The sequence below is a fragment of the Balaenoptera acutorostrata genome, chromosome 19 (genome assembly GCF_949987535.1).
Source record: "Balaenoptera acutorostrata chromosome 19, mBalAcu1.1, whole genome shotgun sequence".
NCBI lineage: Eukaryota > Metazoa > Chordata > Mammalia > Artiodactyla > Balaenopteridae > Balaenoptera > Balaenoptera acutorostrata.
In genome coordinates this window covers 7182519-7203544 of record NC_080082.1, presented here as the reverse complement: position 1 = coordinate 7203544, position 21026 = coordinate 7182519, and the positions used below count along the sequence as shown (strand labels likewise).

General features: G+C 53.7%; 1 protein-coding gene across 1 annotated transcript in view; it reads left to right on the top strand.

Annotated features, from left to right (window-relative positions):
* The window catches only part of CMIP (c-Maf inducing protein), a 236178-nt gene that overhangs the window by 141222 nt on the left and 73930 nt on the right, over positions 1 to 21026 (top strand). Inside the window, exons 2-3 of the mRNA XM_007182633.3 lie at positions 6183 to 6308; positions 17578 to 17628. Of these exons, the coding sequence (XP_007182695.3) occupies positions 6183 to 6308; positions 17578 to 17628 (177 nt within the window). The remainder of the gene's footprint in view (positions 1 to 6182; positions 6309 to 17577; positions 17629 to 21026) is intronic.

Genomic DNA, 21026 nt, shown 5'->3' with positions numbered 1-21026 from the left:
TTCCCCATGGAAACCAGCAGGCAGGTCTGGGCGGGAGGGAGGGAGCTGGCTCCCCAGGAAGGCAGGGGGAGGCGAAGGCTGGTGGCATTGTGCCAGCGTTAGGGGCTGAGGTCAGGGGCTGTTTTCGGGGGGCCTTTGGTCACCCCACTCCCTGCCAACTCTGCCACATGGGAAAGTGGAGAAGGTACAGAGTTTGGAACATCAACCCTGAAGGCCTTTGGGGGTCACTGGGGACCCTGATGAGTTCCCTCCAAGCCCGGCTGTCTCTAGCCCAGATCCAGGTGTTGTGTGGACAGGGAAAAAGCTCCTCTCAGAAACAAAAGCAGGGAGGCAGTGTTCTCTTCCCCGTCTGGTGGCAACACCAGGGCCCACCCTGGCCCCTCATCAGTCCCTGAGAGCAAAAGGGCAAAGGCATCCCCGACCTGTTCCCCGACTCCCATGGGAAAGCAAGAGCCAGGACCCGGCTTGCAGACAGACCCCCCTGCAGAAGGACTCCCCTCCTTCAGAAGGATGCCCCCCTGCAGAAGGAACCCCCCCTGCAGAAGGAACCCCCCCTGCAGAAGGACCCTCCTGCAGAAGGACTCCCCCTTGCAAAAAGACCCTGCTTGCAAACTTCTGAGACACCAGCACCCATGCCGTGCAGTTACATTGCGGGCCCTCAGCGAGCAGGTGGTTGCTCTGAACTCACATGGGCCAGAGCAGCATCCAGCAGGACCCAGCCAAGCTGGTGGCCCAGGGTAAAGCCCCCCGGGCTTAGCCAGGACTCCCCAGCTCTCTTTAATTTCTCTTTAATGAGAGCAATTTGGCAACAACATAAAATATGCTCTTAGCCTTTGTCCCAGTAATTCCATTTCTGGGAATCCGGCCTAAGGAAATAATCCTAAACATGGGGTAGAAAAACATGTTTCACAAGGATGTTCATTGTGGAGTTGTTTACAGTAGCGTAAAGTGAAACCACTGCACTGTCTAGGGGAGGGGGTGGGAGTGGTGATGAGACAAACGGGGGTCGAATATTTAATAGGCACTAAAATGGTTGTTCTGAAGATGGGATGGGCATGCTCAGAATGGGTTCAGAATATGGAATGGGCATATGCTGTAACATGTGAAAAAAGGCGAGTTACAGAATTATATGTACCTGTAAAAAAAATTACGTATAAAAAATAATCAGGAAGGCAGTATACCAAAGTGCTCATGAGAGGCTTTGATAATGATTTTATCTGAAAGATTTCATTCTATTTATCGTCTTCCAAATCATCTTGAACATTCATGCGTTGCCTTTCTTAGGTTTGAGTTGTAATTTACATTCAGTAAAATTCACCCTTTTAGTGTGCAGATCTGTGGATTTTGACAAATGTGTACAGTCAAGTAACCACCACCACAGTCGGGACAGAATATTTCCATCACCCCAAAAAGTTCCTCCACGCCCCTCCTCCAGGCCCCTCGGTAACCAGTCCCCTCCCCCATCTGCTGGCAACCGCTGGTCTGATTTCAGCCCCTGTAGTTCTTGCTAATTCCAGGATGTCATACAAACGGAATCATACAGTACGTCTTGCACTGCTTTTACGTGTAGAAATAACTTTTAATCTGCTTAATGTTCTCTTAAATGCACCTCTTAGAGCTGGATTTCCTAGCTTCCCTCAAGTAGAGAATTTAATTTTTCCTTTTTATCTAACTCAGGCTTTAACCCATGCAGGAATCTCCTCCGATGTAGCTCTGATCATCATGTTCAGATTACCAGGGAATTATCAGTTATCTGTAAAATCATCCCAACAGTGTGAAAGTACCCAGGATGAAGGAGGTCCTTGGTCAGCATTAGCTCACACCTGCATCCAAAGAACGGTGTGGCGGGGGGGGGGGGGGGCTTCCAATCCCGATCTGCCCCGTTACCCTTGCAAGCCTCAGGGGCACCCCCTCCAGGCTCCGTCCATGATGATGATAATAGGATCAACGATATTGGTAGCAGCAGCAGTTAATTTTTCTTAATAAGCATTTTATGTCAGAACAGTTTGAGATGCAAAGAAAAGTTGCAAAGACGGTACAGAGAGTTCCCATATACCCCACATCCCCTTTCCCCAATTGTTAATATCTTACAATAGCATGAGACATTTGTCACAGTGAATGAACCCATATTGATATGCTCTTATGGAAGTCCACACTATATTTGATTTCCTTAGTTTTTCCCTAATGTCCTTTTTCTGTCCCAGGATCTCACATGGGCTCACAGTACATTTAGTCATCATGTCTCTGTAGACTCGGCGGGGACAGATGCTCAGACTTTCCTTGTTTTTGATGAGTACTGGTCAGGTATTTTGAGGACTGTCCCTCAACTGGGGTTTGTCTGATGTTTTTCTCATGGTTAGACTAGAATTATGGCTTTAGAGGAGGAAGATCCCAGAGACAGAAAGGTTAGTGTTTCTCACAATAGTTCATTTTATTGAGTTTTTCAGTATGTTCCAGATGCTGTGCTAAGCCCTTAACAAATTGGATTCCCTTTAAGGCTCCTAATACTCTCTTAAATTCTCATTTTACCATTGGAGGAAATGGGCTCAGAGAGGTGCAATAACTTACGTAAAGACACACAGTAAGTGGCTCAAACACAGGTCTCACTGATTCTCCAAATTTTGCTTTTAGCCAGTACTGCTTCAAACAGCAATGCATCTGCTTTTAAAAAACAGTATGTATTTATTTATACCCGTTTCCCCAAAATGCCCGTGCTGAAACTTTTAGTCAAGGCCACCTTGAGACAGCTACAGCGGGGTCGTGAAAAAGGCAGGCACAGGTGGTTAGCTGGCCCTCCATCATGTTACAACCCACATGCTGTGGTCATCTGGAACGTGTTCCCACGGGCTTGGTGGGCACTGGGTGGGACAGGGCCTTGCCGTGTCTTGGTCTCCAGGAGGCTGTGGTGGGAAATAGAAGCCTCCAGGCTTTCTGCTCATGTGCCCAAGGTGCAATTCTAAAGGAACGAGGCTGGCCATTTGCTCGGTTTGGATAATCAAATCCACCCCATTGTGGTCACGCTCTATACCGTTGTGGGATTTTTGGAATGGGTTTCTGTATCTCTGTCGTTTGGTGTGATCCAGAGATTTTCTAGATGCCCTAGTGGCTGCGTCCTAGTACGTGTTCTCTGGCTTCTCTGTGCATCAAGGGGTCAGTGGCCTGGGGTTTGGGACCCAGCCAGACCTAGAAAAGGGAGAGAGATGGCCATGGGCCACCAAGGAAAGCTCTTCAGCACATCCGGGCACCCAGGTGCCATTGCTTCCCAAAGGAGAGTTTTTAAAATCTATTAATTTATTTTTAATTTAATATTTGAAACTAGTAACCAAAGCCTCTTCCCAAGTATGTTATGCGTGTGATTGTAAGTAATAACACGGATGGACATTTTTTTATTTAGGAAAATATTCCTTCATTTGTTAAGGAACTACCAATTACCTCCTAAATGTCAGGCACGGATTAGGCACAAGGAACGGAGCAGGTAAAAACTCTCGCTCTCCTGGTGCTGAAACACCAGCAGGGGATACAGTCAGCAAGAAACGCAAGCAGAGTCACCAATCCGCCAGGCCCCTGGTGTCGCTGGTGTTCTCAGGACAAGACGTGCTGTTGAGGCTGAGTCATTTACTGCAGAATGTTGAGAACGTGCCAGCGCAGGGGATGTGGAATAGGGCAGAAGGGCCAAGCGGAGCCCACGTGTCTGCCTTTGGGATACACCGATAAGCCACCTTGGTGGGACCCAGAGGCTGCCTGGGTTGGTGCCGAGGGGTGGCGCATGCACTGGTGAGAAGGGCTAGATGGACTTGACTGCCTCATCCCCGCCCTGCCTGGGGGTGAGCAGCCTCATGACTCATCTGGACCCAGGCAGGAGCCTCTAGGCTGTTCCCTGCTTCCGCCAGCTGTCTCCATGCCGCAGTCGCAGTGATGCTACGCCCACCCCATGGGCAGCAATCCCCGGAATGCCACTGGGCCTTCCAGCCCCTCCAGGGATGGCCTGCCCATCTCTTCAAGACCGTTCTTACCCGCCCTCCCTCCCTTTGGCCTTTGCTCCTCCCTGAGCACTCCCAGCTTGTTCCCACCCCTGGGCCTTTGCACAGGCCATGGGCCTGCGATGCACTTCCCCTCCGTCTCTCCACGGCGCTCCAGCTCTCTGCCACCTGTCACCACACCCTATCTTGATTTTTGGTGCAGCATTTGGCCACTCTCCAGTAGTTTACTTATTTGGATATTTTGTTTGTTTGTTGTCTCTTAGCCCCGCTGCACTTCTGTCTTGTTCACTGCTGTATCCCCAGCAGCCAGCACGGGGCCTGGAACGTAACTGGTGCTCAATAAATATCTGTCAGATGAATGAACGAGTGAATGAATGAATGAACAAATCGATTGGTCAACGTACTCTTACTTCCTGAGCATAGTAACTGATCGTATCAGGGAGATTTGAGGCAGCTTAAGCCCTCAACCTTTTCTCCTCCACCGCCACTACCACCGTACCTCAGCTTTGGCAGACAGAAATTGAAAATAAAAAACCTCGTGGAGGTCCTAAATCCTCAGGGTAAAATTCACTTGTTGGGCCACAGATTTTAAATTGCTTGTATCCCAGCTTAGTGGTCCGGGCAGAGATCCCTGAGTCAGCAGCTGAGTTCAAGCTTGGCCACGCCCCTTCCCAGCTGGGTGACTTTGGGCAAGTCACATGACCTGCTGAGTGTCAGCTTCCTCATCTGTGCAGTGCGGATGGCTCTTGGGCCCGTTGTGAGGATTGAAGGACATAGCACTTCCCATGTGCTTGGGGAGTGCTCGGCCTTTGTCAGAGCGTAGGAGATGTTAGCTGTTATTCTTCTCAGCTGTGTTGCACTCACCTCTGATTCTGTTGAAGTCTGGCTTCCTGGGGCCAGAGTGACAAGGACACTGCTGGTTCCCGGTGGCCAGCGCATCCCCCTGGTGCCTAGCGCCTTCTCTCCGTGACAGCGGAACTCACTCAGCCGTGAGTGGCTGTGAATTTCTCTTGCCCCACCCTTACCCCAGCATTGACCGATGGTAGCCCTTATCATTCTCCCTTTCAGCACAAATGATGGAGCCCTTGCCACGAGCCAGGCACTGGGGAGAGAGGGCAGGGGCCGAGACAGACACTGGCCTGACCTCACGGAGCTGCAGCCTGGCTAAGGAGGCAGACAGCAAACAGATAACACATAGGTCCACAGTAATTAAAACGGGTATGGTCGAGACTTCCCTGGTGGTCCAGTGGTTAAGGCCCCGTGCTTCCACTGCAGGGGGCTCGGGTTCGATCCCTGATCGGGGAGCTAAGATCCCACTTGCCTCGCCTCGCGGCCAAAAAACCAAAACATAAAACCGAAGCAATATTGTAACAAATTCAATAAAGACTTTAAAAATGGTCCACATCAAAAAAAAAAAAAAAAAAACGGGCGTGGTAAGCACGTAGGGCACAGGGACGGATGCGACCAGGTGGGTTATGGGGTCTGGAGAGTAGAAGAGGAGATGCCAGGGGTGGGCCGGGGGGACCACAGCCTTTCGGGGACAAGGAGTGGGCTGAGTTTGCCGTGCTGTCAGCAGGCCTGGGTCTGTGTGTGGGGGCCCGGAAAGGGAGAGAGAAGAAGGGGGTGGGGCTGGAGGGGGATGCGCGACCATTCCTGCGGGGCCCGTCGGCGGTGGATGGGAGTGTGGCGTATGTGGTTGGGCCACTGGGAGCCACTGAAGGATGCTGAACAGGGAAGCAGAGGGATCGAGTTTGCCAACTTGGAACACGGCCCCGAGTGCCGAGTGGAGAACGCATATCTGTAGGGGCAGATGAGGCAGGGAGTCCAGTGGGGGCTATGACTGCTTTCTGGGCAGGAGAGGGTGGTGGCTTGGACATGGTGAGGGATGGAGGGGTCCAGGCTCCGGCTGTGCTGGGCCCCGCAGAAGCCCAGAGGAACAAGGCACAGGCCTTGCCCTCAAAGTGCCCCCAGTCTGGTCCCAACTCTGCACGTCCCAACACATGGGCGGGTGTCCACCATGGCCCCTCCCCTCCAGCTGGATGCTGCCAGCTAGGAAAGATGGAGTCCTTTGGTCCCCAGAGTTGCCAAGTGTCTGTACCAGCTCAGTTTGCTTGTTGCTAGAGTGAGGATGTTTTCCAGTGCAGATATTGTGCCCGATCTTGTAACCAATGTATGTCTTCGCTTTTTCTTTTTTTGTTGCAGCCAACTGGGTACATGGAAAACTCAGTCTCCTACAGCGCCATTGAAGACGTTCAGCTGCTGTCCTGGGAGAATGCCCCGAAGTACTGTTTACAGCTTACAATTCCTGGGGGAACTGTCCTACTGCAGGTAGGATAAATATGAACAAGCAGTTTCTGCTCCATCCCCACTCACTTGCCCTCCTCTTATCCCTCGGAGGGAGACAGCCAACTATTAAGAGGAAAGGTTGTTTAACTTAGGATATTTTTTCCTCCAAGTGCAATAAAGGTGTAAATTGGGGCTCACTGTGGGAGACGAAGGAGTGCATGCAGATTGAGCTCCTACTGCATACCTGCCACCGTCTAGGAGCTTTCCATGTTGTGTTTTTATTGCTCTTAACAAAGCCAAAAAATAGGTTTTCTGATCTTCACTTTACAGATGAGGAAACTGAGGTTTTCTGATCTCCATTTTACAGATGAGGAAACTGAGACACACAGACACAGGCTTTAAAAGGCTGTAAAAAGCAAGTAAGCAACAGATGCTACCTTTTGCTGTACTTCGAGTGACGAGGTTTCTTACTTCTCATTGATCTCAGTCTTTTGAGACTCTGATGGAAATATGAGCCATCTCCTTGGAAAAGGGTGCATTTTGTGTGTATTGATCAAGACCGTTGGTTGGATATGATGCAGACATTATTCAAATGACCTGAAGCAAAAAGAGAATTTGATGCTGTAACTGTATCAAAGTAACTGGAAGTCTAAGAGAGGACTTCAGGCATAGCTGGACCCAGGAGTCAAATGCTATCATTAATATTCAGTCTCTGTATCTCCTGGCTTTGCTTCTGTGTGCTGGTTCATTATCAGGCAGAGGCTCTCCATGTGGTGGGAAAGATGGACTTCTGGCAGCCTCAAACGACATTCTTGGAGCTTGTAATTCTTAAAAAATGTGAGAACGCATTTTCCTTTCAGTATCTTTCTATAAAATCTCATGGAAGATTCTGATTGGCTGTGCTATCGTCCAATTCACCCCAGGGGATGCCCTGCCCTGGGTTACACGCCCACCTTTACACTGGCAGCTGTGTACTCTGATAGCCCTACCAGGACCTCAGTGTGGGGAGAGGTGGGTCCACCAAGAAAGGAATTGCGGCAGAAATAATAACACGGCTGCTGCAGTACATACATGTGACATGTTCTGTATCATTTCAGGGAGTGCCACCCCAGTTTCCAACAGGGACCCCAAGTCAGAGACTCCTCGTCCCGAGAGAACGTACTCTCTTATCACTGGGAGGATGGTCTGCCTTGGGCTTTCTTCTAGGAACGTTTTCTAACTCTGTCAGTCCGGGGAGACCTGCTTTGAGCCCAAAGAGGTGCTCCCTAAAACTTGTTTGAAAAGTGGCCACTGGATTGTTTAGCAACATTGGAGCCAAGAGGCACACAGTTTGGCCTCTGAGGAATGCCGAGCCCCAGAAGCTGCGTGTAACAGCTAAACATCCTTTAGGAAAACCCCGTCATTCACTGATGTCTCTCGGAAGACACCAGAGCCACACCTGCCTGTCTGTTTTCTTCTTAAATCTCTCACTCTCTACAGTTAGAATCACGGAGCACTGAGCCTGCCGTCCCGTGTGCTAGGGCTGGGGGCGGGGAGGTGAGTCAGCCCCTCGGCCCCATCCTCGAAGAGCTCCTGGGCTCCCCCGGGGAGACAGAGCCATAAACAAATGACTGCAGAGGTAGCAGCTGAAATAGAGGCCTGTCCCCGAGGACTGGGAGCCCAGAGCAGGGAGTGACTCACTGGGCCTAGGGGTTCCAAGGAAGGCTCCCCCCGGGATGGTGATATTAGAGCTGGGTGTAGAGGGATGAGTAGGAGTGCGCCAGGATGGGGGGCACACACTCCGGGCAGAGGGAAAAGGGGGTATAAAGCATGAACGTGGCGGAGGGGGCATTCGCTGCCGTAGAGAAGAGGGGGAGGCGGATGCAGGGCCTTGCCCATGCGTCCAGAGCTGTTGGGTCGCAGCCAGATCATACAGGTCTTGTTAGCTGAGTGGAGAAGCCACAGTGTTATTCTGAGGGCAGTGGGGAGTCACCGAAAGCTCCTAAGAGGTGGGGGCACGATAGAGGGATCAGTCTGTTTGCAGGGCATAGGGTGCTGGATCCGTGAGTGCCACGGGCAGGCAGGACGGAGGGAAACCTTGAGATAGCCCAGCTGCAGGAGGGGGGGCCCCGAGCCCCCAGCCCCCTGGCTGTGACGGTCGCTCCCCTGGTGGAGGCAGCTTTGCTTTGGGGGCCGGAGGGACAGCCTGCCCCCAAGGAGGACCTGAGTGTCACTTGCCCCGGGGACAGGGGGCAGTGCGGCTCGGAGGATGCAGGTCACCGGGCAGCGCCAGAACGTCCCTTTAATCCCGGCGGTGGCCGTGGGCCGGCTGTGATGACTCGCCCGGCTGGGGCTGTGTCCCGCGGTGGCCTCACGTCAGAGCTCCCCCTGACGTGTTGACGGTGGGCGGGCGGGCCTGCGGCTGCTCCGCACCCCCGTCTCGCTGCCCCCTGCTCCAGTGGACGGCGCAGCCGGCACAGCCCCGGCGCCGGAGGCTGGAGGAGGAGGAGGAGGAGGAGGAGGAGGAGGCCTGCGGGAGCCAGAGCGGGACTCAGAGCCAGGGCGGGAAGCACACGCAGCCTCCGCCCGCCCGTCACCCGGGGAGGCCCAGGTGGGTGCAGCCCTGCCCCTGCCGCCTCGGTCTCTCCCTCGCTGCCATTTCCAGCGCTTCTACCTTCCTTCCTTCTTGTCGTCACCCTCCTCCTCTCCCGCCTGTGATTCATGGGTGGCATGTGGCCGTCTGGTTATGTAAGCGGGTTCGAGTCATCTTGGAGGTGGGCTCCAGGCTGGGAGGTCCGTATGGTTATGGGGCAGCCCGGGGTAGGGGTCACGTGGGGCGGCAGGGCGTCCCTCACACGCTCTTGGGACGGTGGGCGGGATCCTCTGCTTTGGCTTGGTCCCGAGTCACGTGACAGGAGCCAGCGCAGTGGCGTGGCAGAGCAGTCTTCCCTGCTCCCGTAGGGGGCGGGAGGGGGAGGACCGAGAAGCAGCTAGGTGTGCTCAGGGGGCAAGGCCACACTTCCTCTGGGTGCTCCTGGTCAGCAGAGCGTGCAGATGCCATGAACCGTGCTGTCCCTGCATCAGCCACCGGCCACCCAGGGTTGTTTGCACTTAAATTTAAATTAATAAATCAAGAAGGCAGTTTCTCAGTCCCCTAGCCGTGTTCCGAGTGCTCAGGACCCACGTGTGGCCCGTGACTGCTGTTGTGCAGATGGAGAGCGTTTCCATCATCACACGAAGGATATGACCCCAGAACTTTTCATTTTGACCCCATGCTCCGTGCACCGCTCCCGCCATGGGAAATAGCCTCAGGTTGCAGGGGGTGTCCGTAGGATTCCAGCATTCCTGCGTCCCTGCGTAGGGTTCCATCCTGCTGCGTGGGGCACAGCCGTTCTCTACGTAGGGGTGATGTCTGGGGCTCACAGGGGTCCTTGCCCTAGCGTGCCCGGCCTCTCTGTCTCGTTCAGGTTCTCCGTATCCATGTGTGTCTGTTTCCCTCTGTCTCTCTTTGACACTTCTTTCTCCATCTCTCCCCTCCCCTCCCCATCTCTATCTCTTGATATACCACACTCTGTGCTTCTCTTGCAGTTTCTTTTCCTCCGGTGTCTTTCTCCAGGCCTCTCTCTCCACCTGAGCCCTTCTCTCTGTGTGTCTGGACTTACCACTCTCCTCCTCTCTCCCTTCCTCCCTCCCCTCTGCCTGCCCCTCTACCCACAACGTCCTTACACAGCAGCTTTATGAGAATTTGAGTCGGTGCCTCAGTCAGACCCCTGGGAACTGACCCATCTGAGTTCAAGGAAGGTTAAGAAACGCTCTCAGGCGGACGTGCCTCCCCCACTCTGCTCAGAGACACCGAGCAACACGCCAGCAGGTCGAGTCACCAGGCAAAGGCGCCAGCCTTCTTCCAGCCTGGGTCCAGTCGGTGTGTTTCTGGATGCTTTGTGGTATTTCAGTGTGAGCTCCCTAATGCCCTGTTATTAGAATTCCCGGGTGCAGAAAGGACCTTTTTATCTTCTTTCTTCCCTTAATGCCCTTTCGGCTGGCATTTCACTGTGAGGAGTAACTCCACAAGAACATAAACAGTGCCGTGAAAGCATCCTGCGGGGCGCTCGTTGCAGGCCTGTGGGGTCAGGGAGCGGGGATTAAAGAACCGGGTGGCGGCAGATCATCTTTCGGGGAGTTCTGCCTCCCAGATGGCTTTCCACCCATTGATGAGAAGTGGACAGAGGCCACTGTTCAGAAAACAAGCTTTTGGGCGGGACAAGAGCAAGGGGACCCGCCTGCCCCTCCCCTTTCCCGAGAGCTTCTGCTGCTGCTGCTGCCTTCTGGAACGGTTTCCAAGACCCGCTCTTCTCATTGACATTCCCGAAAACCCCTCAGGAGGCCAGACAACTGTTGACCCCAAACGCTGGCAGCAGGGGCAGGGACAGGGCGGGTGCCCTTCTTACTGGAAGCCAGAGAGAAAGACCTTTCCGGCCTGAAAAGCACGTGCTGTTTTTTCCCTAAGAAGTTGGGCCGGGGAAGGCGAACCTGGGGACGCTCACCCACCCACGGTGCACCCTTGGCTGTTTTTCTCACCTCTCGAGACAATACAACAATGAGAGAGAACTTGGCAACTTTCGAAGAGGAAATTAGGCAGAATTTGCCTGGAACGAGGCCCTTTCAGTATTCGAAAGATTTATCACTAGGAGAGGTCGGCGCCTGCCCGAGCAGGCCTGCCTGCTTCCAGGGGTCTTTCCCAGGCCTGGATCCAGGCTCCGCTGAGTGACCCTCAGGACTCGGAGCTGGGCCCTGTGTCCTGTGGGGCCGGGTCATCCAGGCTCAGCCCTTCACACGTCAGTGTGGTGACTCGGCAGAAACTCCCTCTGTACCCCAGGCCGGGCACAACCCAGTCCGCTCTCCATTCCCCTGGAAGGCACTTAGAGATGCCTGTGCTGGGATTCCGGACGTCCCTCGGCAGCCCCTATCCTTCTTCGAAACTAGACAAGCCAAAGGAAGGAGCTGGAGAACCCACTCTTGTCGCATCCTCTCTAGTTCCGTCATCGAGAGGGGACGCAGCTGTGAGGCTGCAGTGGCCACACCACAAGTCGCCCCCCCCCCTCTTCTGGAGGAAACTTCTGGTCTACCCTTTTGTTTGCGGGGTGGGGCCTCCTGGTGACTGGAGCCTTCCCGTTCATCAGCACGGTGCTTTCAGATTCCCCAGCCCAGTTCCTGGGAGCCCAGCTGCAGAGAGAGCAGGCTGTGGGCTCAGACCGACCAGAGGCCCAGCCCGGCTCTACCATGCTCTCTCTACCTTTGTAACCTTGGGCGGCAGGATAGCCTCTCTGGGCCTGCGATTTATCTGGAAACCAGACCCGTAATACCTGTCTCCTTGGGTGCTGTGGGGATCAGCGATATTACACGTAAAATCCTTAATCACTATGCCTGGTGTACAGTAGGTGTTCAGGAAAAGACTGCTGTGATTATTTCTAGATCCTAGTCAAATATGACATGGGGAAGAGAGGGTATCAAGGCTGGACAGTTCTTTTGAAGTTTACTGCACGTGAAATGTTCTTCAGTGAACAGAATGGGTATACTGATGCTTCATCCAGCCAGTCATCTATTCACCTACCCATCCATTTATCCATCAGTCTGTTCACCCATCTGTCCATCAGTCCACCCATTCATCTGTCCATCCACCTATCCATTTACCCATGTATCCATCCAATCATTCATTCATTCAACAAGTCAGCCAAACTTTCATTTAACAAACATTTATCTGAGTTTTATGGACACAGTGTTGAATAAGTCAGACATGGTCCCCGACCTCACAGGGCCCACAGGCTGGAAAGGAAGAAGAACAACGAGACAAGCGATTACAGGGCAGTGTGATCTGTTCAATGAGGCGTCATCACCTGATGTGGTCAAGGGTGGCGAGGGGGAAGGCACCACTCAGACAGGCATTCCAGAGAATTGACATTTCAGGTGAGACCCGAAAGGTAAACAGTTCAGCAGGCATTGAGGGAGGGGGTGAAGGGAGATCATTCCTCGTGGGTTGTACACACTGTGTGAAAGCCAGACTAAAACAAAGCAAGCCAGGTTATGCTAGGTTATGCTGCAGTGACAAGCAGCCCCGAATTCTAAGTGGCTTCAAACAGCAAAGGATTACTTCTCGCTCCTGCTGCATGTCCATCATGGGTCTGCTGGGAGCACGCTCCATCTGCAGTGTTTCTGGTCAGCAGGGCAGGGGGAAGGGACCTACTCAGTCGTGCACTGGCTCGTCAAGGCTTCCACCAGAAGTGACACAAGTCCCATGGCTGTGCATTCCTACCGCGTGCCCGAAGGAGAGCTGGAGACGTTGGGGGAGGACACGGATGAGAGCACAGCAAGTCTGGGTCTTGGTTTCCTCATCAGAAACAAGGCTGGAGAGGAAAAGATTGGGTCAGAGTCGGGTCCTTATCCTGTGGTCCGTGGTGTGTTCTGAAGCTTCTTGCACGATTCTGTGTGTGTGTGTGGGGGGGTGTTGTACACATGTGTACGTTACTTGGGTGCGAGTCCACAGCTTGTTTCAGGCTCTCAAAGGGTTTCAGGTTCCCATAAACCCCCAAAAGACCGAGTAGCCCTGGACTGGGTGATCCTTGAAATCCCTTTGAGCCTCTGAATCAAAGAGCCATTTGTTCCAGTGGACGAACGCGGCCAAGGCCTCTGTCTTCCTCCAAAGTGCAGCGAGCCTGCAGCGGGAGAGGGGACTGTGGCCACCTCCCCTCCCAGTGGAGTTGGAAGGAATGAGCCCGCGGGTGGACGGGAGACATTGGGAGGGAAGGTGACTCGGGAAGCTGGGTGGCGTCTCCCTTCCCCGGCAGGCTTCTTGTGCTTTGCCTCGCCTGAAATTAATTCACTCAGCGGACTTTTTAACACCAGGCTCACTGCGGAGGCAGCAGTTAATCCCACTGGATCCTGCCTCCTTACCTAATCCTGTGGGCAGGACAGATAACCCACAGGGGGCGTGGGGAGGGTAAGGGCTCTAAGAGCTGGGAAGCAGGGGAGGGAGGGTGGGCCTGGCCAGGGCCTCAGGGAGGGCAAGGGGTTTCAAAAGCAGAGAAAAGTGGGCGGGTGCCCTCGAAGAACGGTGGGCATGGGGGCGATGGTGTGGTCAGGGCAGGGCTGGGTCGGACTCTTGCGTGGGCCGCAGGGCCCTCCACCTGCTCTGAGACTCGATTTCCTCATCTGTGAGATGGGAGTTTGCACGCACTCTCCCACATGAGCAAAGACTTGGAAAACTCAGGTTGTCCTGCCTGAAAGGTTAGGCTGAGAGGGGAGATGACAAAGGGCAGGTGAGATGGTGGTTGATGTCCCTGAAGAAATCCTCCTCCCCTCCAGACAGTGAGACGGCTGTGAAAGGCGGGACACACAGACCCAAGTGAGACCAGGACAAGGCTGGACCGGACACGGGGCAGGAGAGGAAATCTCTGGAGCCGTCCCTGCTCAGCAGCGAGCTGGGCACATTGACTGAGGTCTGGGCAGGGCCAGAACCATCTGGTGTGTGAGCCCTGGGACCTGGCCAGGAGGGCTCACAGTGTAACTGGGAGAAGCTGTGTGTCTGGGAGCTGGCTGGCTCCTTCTGGAGAGACAGCTGCAGGGAAAAACGGATCCGGCGGGGCCGTGGAGATCCATCAGGACTCTAATACGCAAGCAGCAGAGATGGGCTCAGGCTATGGCAAGCAGGAAGGGAAATATACTAGAAGGATGGCGGGAGCCTGGAGAGCAGGCTTAGAAAGTAGACTGGAGCTGAGGCCGGTGGGGGGGACCATGTCCCAGCCCAGTAGCCATCTTTAAAGGAAGACACAGCCCTTGCCTCATAATGAATTGTGACCCCCCCCCCCCACCCGCCATCTTGACATCACTTGCTCAAGACCCAAAGTCCCGGGCAGGAGCTTCTGATTGCCCAGTCAGATCACCTGCTCACACATGGCCAAGGGAGGGGCCAGGAAGCCCATTTAAAGATCTTTAGTCCCCTGCTGGCCTAGGCCTAGATTAGGGTTCTGGGCTTTCACTGCCATGGCCCGGGTTCAATCCCTGGTCGAGGAGCTGAGATCCTGCAAGCCGCATGGCATGGCCCCCCCCACCCAAAAAAAGATCTTTTACAGGGACTCACACTGGAGAGGCCCCAGAATGGGAAGGGCTGGGCCTGGTTGTGGGGAAGACTGGTCTGTGTGGGACTGGATTGCCGAGGCAGAGAAAGGAGTCACCATCCACCACTTACTACCATTGCCCTCCTGTTTCTTGCATTGTTTCTGTTCATTCGTTCTTGTGCAACCAGCCCTGATGGTACTGGCCATGCTAATCAGAGTGAGGGATTTGGAAATGAGACCCTGCCCTCAGGGAGTTTACAGTCCTCTCGTTCATTCCTTTGTTCATTCCTTCAGCAGGTCTCTCTTGGGCACCTCATGCCCCAGGCCCTGGGGATACAGTGATGGTCACACAGGGGTGACACACGGGTCACTCGTGTTGGCAGGGCAGCATGGTGGGTTGGCCGGTGAGCACAGAAGAGGGAGAACGTGGGTCTCCTTCCCCCGCTCCTTCTCCACCTCCCTCTCCTCTGCTCTCTCCTCTCTCTTCCTTTTTGTCTTCACTCGGTCTTTCAGTCCGGCCAGTGACACCTTGTGGGCACTGTCTGGGCCCCCCGTGGACCCTCAGAACCAATGCAGTGATCCATGTCAGCACTAAACGAACCTGGCCATACCTCCTGTATTCATTTCCTACTGCTACCATGGCAGATTACCACAAAAACAACACAAATTTGTTATCTGACCATCGTGAAGGTCCGAATCCAACACGGGTCCCACTGGGCTAAAATCAAGGTATGCGCAGGGCTGGTTCCTTCTGAAACTCTAGGGAAGAATCCACTTCCTTGCCATTTCCAGCTTCTAGAGGCCGCCTGCATCCCTGGGCTCATGGCCACATCATTCCAACCTCTACTTCCCTCTCTGACTCTCTGACCTCCTGCCTCTCTATTATATAGACCCTTGTGATGACATTGGCTCACCCAGAGAATCCAGAATAATCTCCCCGTCTCGGGGTTCTTAACTTAATGACATCTGCCAAGTCCCTTTGCACCTAAAGTAACACATTCCCAGGGTATTAGGACATGGACAGTCTTTGGAGGCCCCTCATTCAACCTACCACTCCTCCCCTCTCTCTGGCTACCTCGGTGTGTTAAAAAGCAGAGAAATGGTTGTGGACCAGAAGCATGCTGCAGCCAGCTCATACTGGCTTGTACCAGCTCCCAAGAGCCAATCGGGGTCATCTCTTCTCAGCTCTGGTCCAGGGACGGCCCCTGGTAGCGTGGAATCAGCCAAGTGCCATCATTCACGGAAGTCCGTCCACACACACTGCGATCGGGGCTTTTTATCCAGGAGGGCCTGTTGTTACGCATTTATCAGCACAGCACTGGTCGTGCTGCCGCTGGTACGGACCCCTGCTGTTGGTAGTGTTCGCACATGCCGGGCGCTGCGCTGAGGAAGCATTTTACATGGATTATCTCATCATCTGGTATCTTTGCACCGCCACTCCTGAGTGTGGGATGTATTTTGTCACCCTCATGAACAAGAATTGTCATGAGACCACAGCTAGGTCAGCACTGACAGGAGGTGACCCAGGCGTGGACCCTCCAGAGCGGGGGCTTCTGGTCCCCGTGGTGGACTCCCCTTCAGCCTCTGCTGCCCCTGTCAGGTGTCACGGGCTCTGCCTCATCAGGGAACTTGCTCCAGGTCGCACTGCTAGACCATGGCAGAACGGGGGCTTGAACCCGGGTCTGCCGGAGACTCAGCTGCTGCAGATGTTCCTGCATCACACGGAGGGTGTCCCCCAGCCTGCTCCCCACTCGGGGCAGAAAGGCAAACTCACCTTGCCTCCAGGTGCTGGAGTGGATCTGTTCAGGGTTTGGAATGAGTCTCCGAGCTTCGCCCACGGGAGCCTGATTCCCGGCTGCACAGGCCACTGAACTGGTTCATTTGTTCCAGCCCAGAGATTTGCCCAAACTCTGCCCTGGGCGAGCTGCCGGTGTTTCGTCGATGACTTGGCGGGAGTCGGGGGAGGTAATCTGCAAGACCTGGATCTCCTTGAATGAGGGTGACCCCAAGTTGCACACGCTGTGCGTGTGCATGCACGTGTACACCTGTGTGGCTCAGGAAAGGAAGATGGGCATTCCTGCTTGGGGCGAGGCTCTGGCCTTGTCAGAGCCCCTTGCCCATCAGGGTCACGGTGACTTGAAACAGGGAGCTGCGGGGTCAGGCAGGGAACAGACGCTGCATTTCTGCCTTGCGGGTGGCCAGCAGCAAACTCGAAACGCCATCACACTGTGGTTTCAGCATGAGTCAGACCGCCGGGTTCAGGCCGTGCCCCACTCCTACTGCCTGTGAGCCCGTGGGAGAGTTTAACCTCCCGAGCCTCAGTTTCCTCATCTGTACCACGGGGAGAACGACGCCGACAGTGCCAGCTTCCCAGCACAGGCGTACGAGGACTGGATGCGCCGGTCCACGCGTGGGGCTTGGTGCTCCGTCTGGTGCCTGTCAGACGTGCTGTAACTACTGCTTTTGCCATCAGCAAATCTGCTAGAACCGGGGCTGAGAGCGGCGTCAGGCTGAGCGGCCCGAAGCCTCCGAAGTGGTGTGGTGTGGATCAGGGAAGGCCTGGCTTCCCGCAGGGTGCTTTGTGATGTAGTTCTGCCCGAGCTCAAGGCTGGGTGCTCTCTACCACGGCTTTCTGCAGTTGGCAGGAGGTGCAGTGGTTAAACCCGCAGGCTTGGAAGCCAGGCTCTGGGTTTAAATGCGGTCAGTTGACGTGGGAGCTCGGGATCTCAGTTTTTCCCTTTGTGAAATAGACGCAGTGTTGCCCACCTCGTAGGGCTGTCGTGAGGGCTGATGACGGATTACGTGGATAACAGAGGCCCGGTGCCTGGAGCAGGACTTGGCGAGCTCCCAGGCAGCTCCATTATCATCATCATCTCCCTACACGCCTCCTCCCCACTCATCCTGGCCCCTTCTCTGATCCCGGATGAGTTGAGATATGTGTTCAGTTAAAGCTCTTCCAGCCACCAGTGTCTACCCAGCAGAATAAGCGCCCGGTGGCAGCAATGTCTATTTCAGACAAGTCCCCCAGGTGACCACTTCCAGTTTGGTTTTTTTTTACACACAAGGGGTTCCGCTTGGTGCATCCCTCAGAAGGCTCTGCAGGGTCACAGGGCAGAGCCTGCAGGACAGAGCAGGCCGGGGCTCTCACGCTGGCCTGTAAAATGCTCTGGAATGCTGCAAGCCAGTGACCTGACCTTGCTGTCTTGTTCTTCTCGTTGCAGGCTGCCAACAGCTACCTGCGAGACCAGTGGTTCCATTCTCTGCAGTGGAAGGTAAGTCCTGACTCGCTTGCTTGTTGGAGGAGCTGGTCTGCCACCCAGAGACGTGAGGGCAGAGGTCTCCTGCCTTCTAGGAGGCTCAGCCCAGGAGCTTTGCTCCACTGTGTGGAAGCCCCCCACCTCCCTCTTGGCTGGTTGATACCTTTCCCCCTTGCGATGGTGAAATTGTGCTCCTGCCCGCTTGGCCCTTGACTTTGCCCAGGAGCTTTATCGTGTGGTGCCTGCTTCCGAAAGGATCAAAGAACTGCTTGATCTCAGAACAGGGGCTCATCTGAGGGGCTCGGGCAGGCAGCACTTGAGGGGCTCAAGGTGATGGGTTGAAAGTAACTTCCGAAGGTGCCACCAGAGGTAAATTTATCAGAGATGCAGAAGCCCAACCGTATTTCCAGAGGCTTCACTTCCTTTGGCCTAATTTCCCAGTTCTAGCTCTGCATAGGATGGTCCCCGGCCTTCTAATACACACGGTGAATTAGCTCCCGAGTGGTCACGTTCAAGACCCAGGGGCCAGATTTATGAGAAGGGTCCTCCCAGCCCCCTGGGGAGTCCACGTTCTGCTCCGTGGCTCAGGACCCTCGCACCCTGCCCCCCGTCTCTCCTGCCTTCTGACCTTTTAGTTTAGAACAAGGCGTGACAGGCCTGCGGGCTCGCAGAGCCAGCAGGGTATGGCTAGGATGACCGGTGCCTGTCCTGAGCTGTCATCTTTACTGTAATCTGGAGCGCGGTGGGGGACGACCAGCTGGCCCTGGACAGGGTTTGAGACCATGTGCCATGTTGGGATGACCGAAGGGACACTTAGAATTCTTCTCGTGCCTCTGGAGGGGCTCTCGTCACAGCTGGGCGGAGGGCAGAAATACAACCCCGGAAAATTACATTCCTGGTCCCAAAGAGGGCCACTCCCCTCCTTTCCCCGACAGCTGCAGGTCCCCTCCTTTGTGCCAGTGTGGCCATCTCAGAGGCTGAACGCGAGTCTCCAAGTTGGGGCCGCAAAGGGAAAGGACTAGCATTTACTGAGCACCTACTATGCGCCTGGAACATGAGGCTGGCCCATCACGCCTGTTTCACCCTCGCGGCAGCCTCGTAAGGCGGCTTGTTATCATTGCTCCCATTTTTTGTACAGGGAAGGCGAGGCCAGACCGGAGCCCAACTCCCATAGCTGGTAAGGGCCTGGGACAGTGTTCAGGCCCAGGTCTTTGCCGTTCCTGGGGGTTTCTGGACGCAGGCAGAAGGCCCCGGGTGACAGCTAAGCAGGCAAGTGGCACATGCCTGCTCGGAGTCTGCAGGTGCTGCTGAGAGCTTGATTTCTGCAGGGACATCGTCCCTGAGGCCTGGCTCTCTGCGGCCAGGTGTGTCCCGGGGCAGGCAGGACATACATCAGGACCTGCCAGGGGCCTCCTGGGAGGTAAATGCCAGAGCAGTCGAGAAGGAGGGAGGAATAGAGGCATGGTGCAGTGGTGGTCCTGCAGGAAGAGGCCACTTCACTGCCACGGACAGTGGTTACTTAGAGACTTCCCTCTTCTGTTCTTCATGCGTGTTTTCCTTGTGAGTCCTCAGTAAGTGATTGCTTTGCTTTTTCTTAGCTCAGGGTGGGGCAGGAAGTACTTGGAGACGTAGCGCCTACTGGACAGGTTGGGGAAACGCCTCTTTGAAAAGGTGGCCGAGATCAGTGTCAAGGAAGAGGTGGTCTTTAGTGGATTCCACAGAGCTCTGCTTTCCTCCTTGCCCTGGTCCACATTTTCTTCAACCATTTTCTGGAATCTCTGGGAACACCTAAAAGGCAGCGCTTGTGAAATGTGTGAATATTATGCAGCTACAAGGGATGACTAAGATGGTGGGCATAGAAAGCCAAATTTCGGGAGACAGTGACAGCCAGAAGGATGATTTAAGAGTGACAAGCTTGAAATGTACAAATTCAGACGTCAAGGATTGCATGTGGAGTTCAGACAGTTGATTGAGCAAGTACAGAACTGGGGATCCCTGGGCTTCTAGCAGTTCTCATAAAGACCTGGATATCTGCACTCAATTTTGGGGGTGTTTGGTTTGTTTATGGTTGTTAAATCTAATCAGTTGAATTTTTAAAAAGAAAAGAAAGCAAGCATCCAGGAAACTCAGATCAGGATATCAAGGAATCAGCAAGTGCTCAGCAGTGAGTGGCCCTTTTGCCAGGTGATGGATGGTGACCTTTGTTCTCACTGTTTCGATATTTGCTTGTGTCTTAGGCATGTGTAAGATGCTGGCAGTTTTTCCCTTTGGACACCCCCCGCCCCATAATTTAGGTATGCTGCCACCAGGTGGCAGTGATATTTCAGTATTAGCAACCTGATTTCATTTCTGTGGCTCTTTGCCACTCGGTTTTGATGAGATTGGAGGGAGGCGTGCTCTCCTCCCTTGTAAAATGGCAAAGAAACATAAGGTGTTTTTGAGGTACTGCCTGCTGGTGAAATGAGTTGAGACCCAGATTCGAATCCTGGTTCTATAGGTGACTCATCTTGTGGTCTGCATAGATTCTAGCAAGTGTTCATTGATCCGTATGTGGTTACTGAGTACCTACAATATACAAGGCACGGCCAGGGGCTTTCCTGTTCATTGTCATTCAGCAAATGACAAAGCTCAGAGAGGTCTAGTTACTTGCCCATAGTCACACAGTGGATTTCAGTACAGATTCGTGGAGCTGCCCTTTCTCCTACTTGATCCAGCTGTTCCTGATCCTGAGCTTGGCCCCTTCAGCCCACTCGGGATGTGTCCTGCTTCTCCTGCCTGATACAGCCACTCTCTCCTCTGTATTTACCACCAACCATTTGGGGTTTTTTCTTTTTCTTTCCTTTTCTTTTCTCTATCTTTAACTAAAAGGGGGAAGAAAAAAAATCAATAGAACATCAAAATTAAGGACTTTAGAAATCCCACAACCTCAGTTTGAGTTTTTAAATTTTCTAAATGTTGCGTTTATCACTTTTTCTCCTATACCAACGTATACGTCCCTGTTGTAGCTGCAGCGCACATAGAGAATACTTCTTCTGTTTGTAAAGAACGTTAGCTCTTAAATGCTGCGTTCCTGTTGCTTTATCGAGTTTTTACCCGGTTATACTGACACCTCCAGGGCATTCTCCACAGGTGTGATATTGCCTCCAAGGGGGTCGAAATTGGTATTTTGGGGCTTAAAAAACCTTAAGTGATTCCAGTGGTGTGTGGCCTTCCTAGTTCAACCTACTCAACAAAATCTTATTGTCTAGAATTTAGTTTCAAAGGGATCAGGGTAAATTGGTGGGGGGCCGGGGGCAGATATCTTAAAAGGCTCCTTAGGGGAATGATAATAGAAAAAAACCTTGCGAAGCACCGCTCTAGAATCTACCTCAAGCTGTGATGTGGAACAAGGCGGAGTCTGGGTAACACACCTG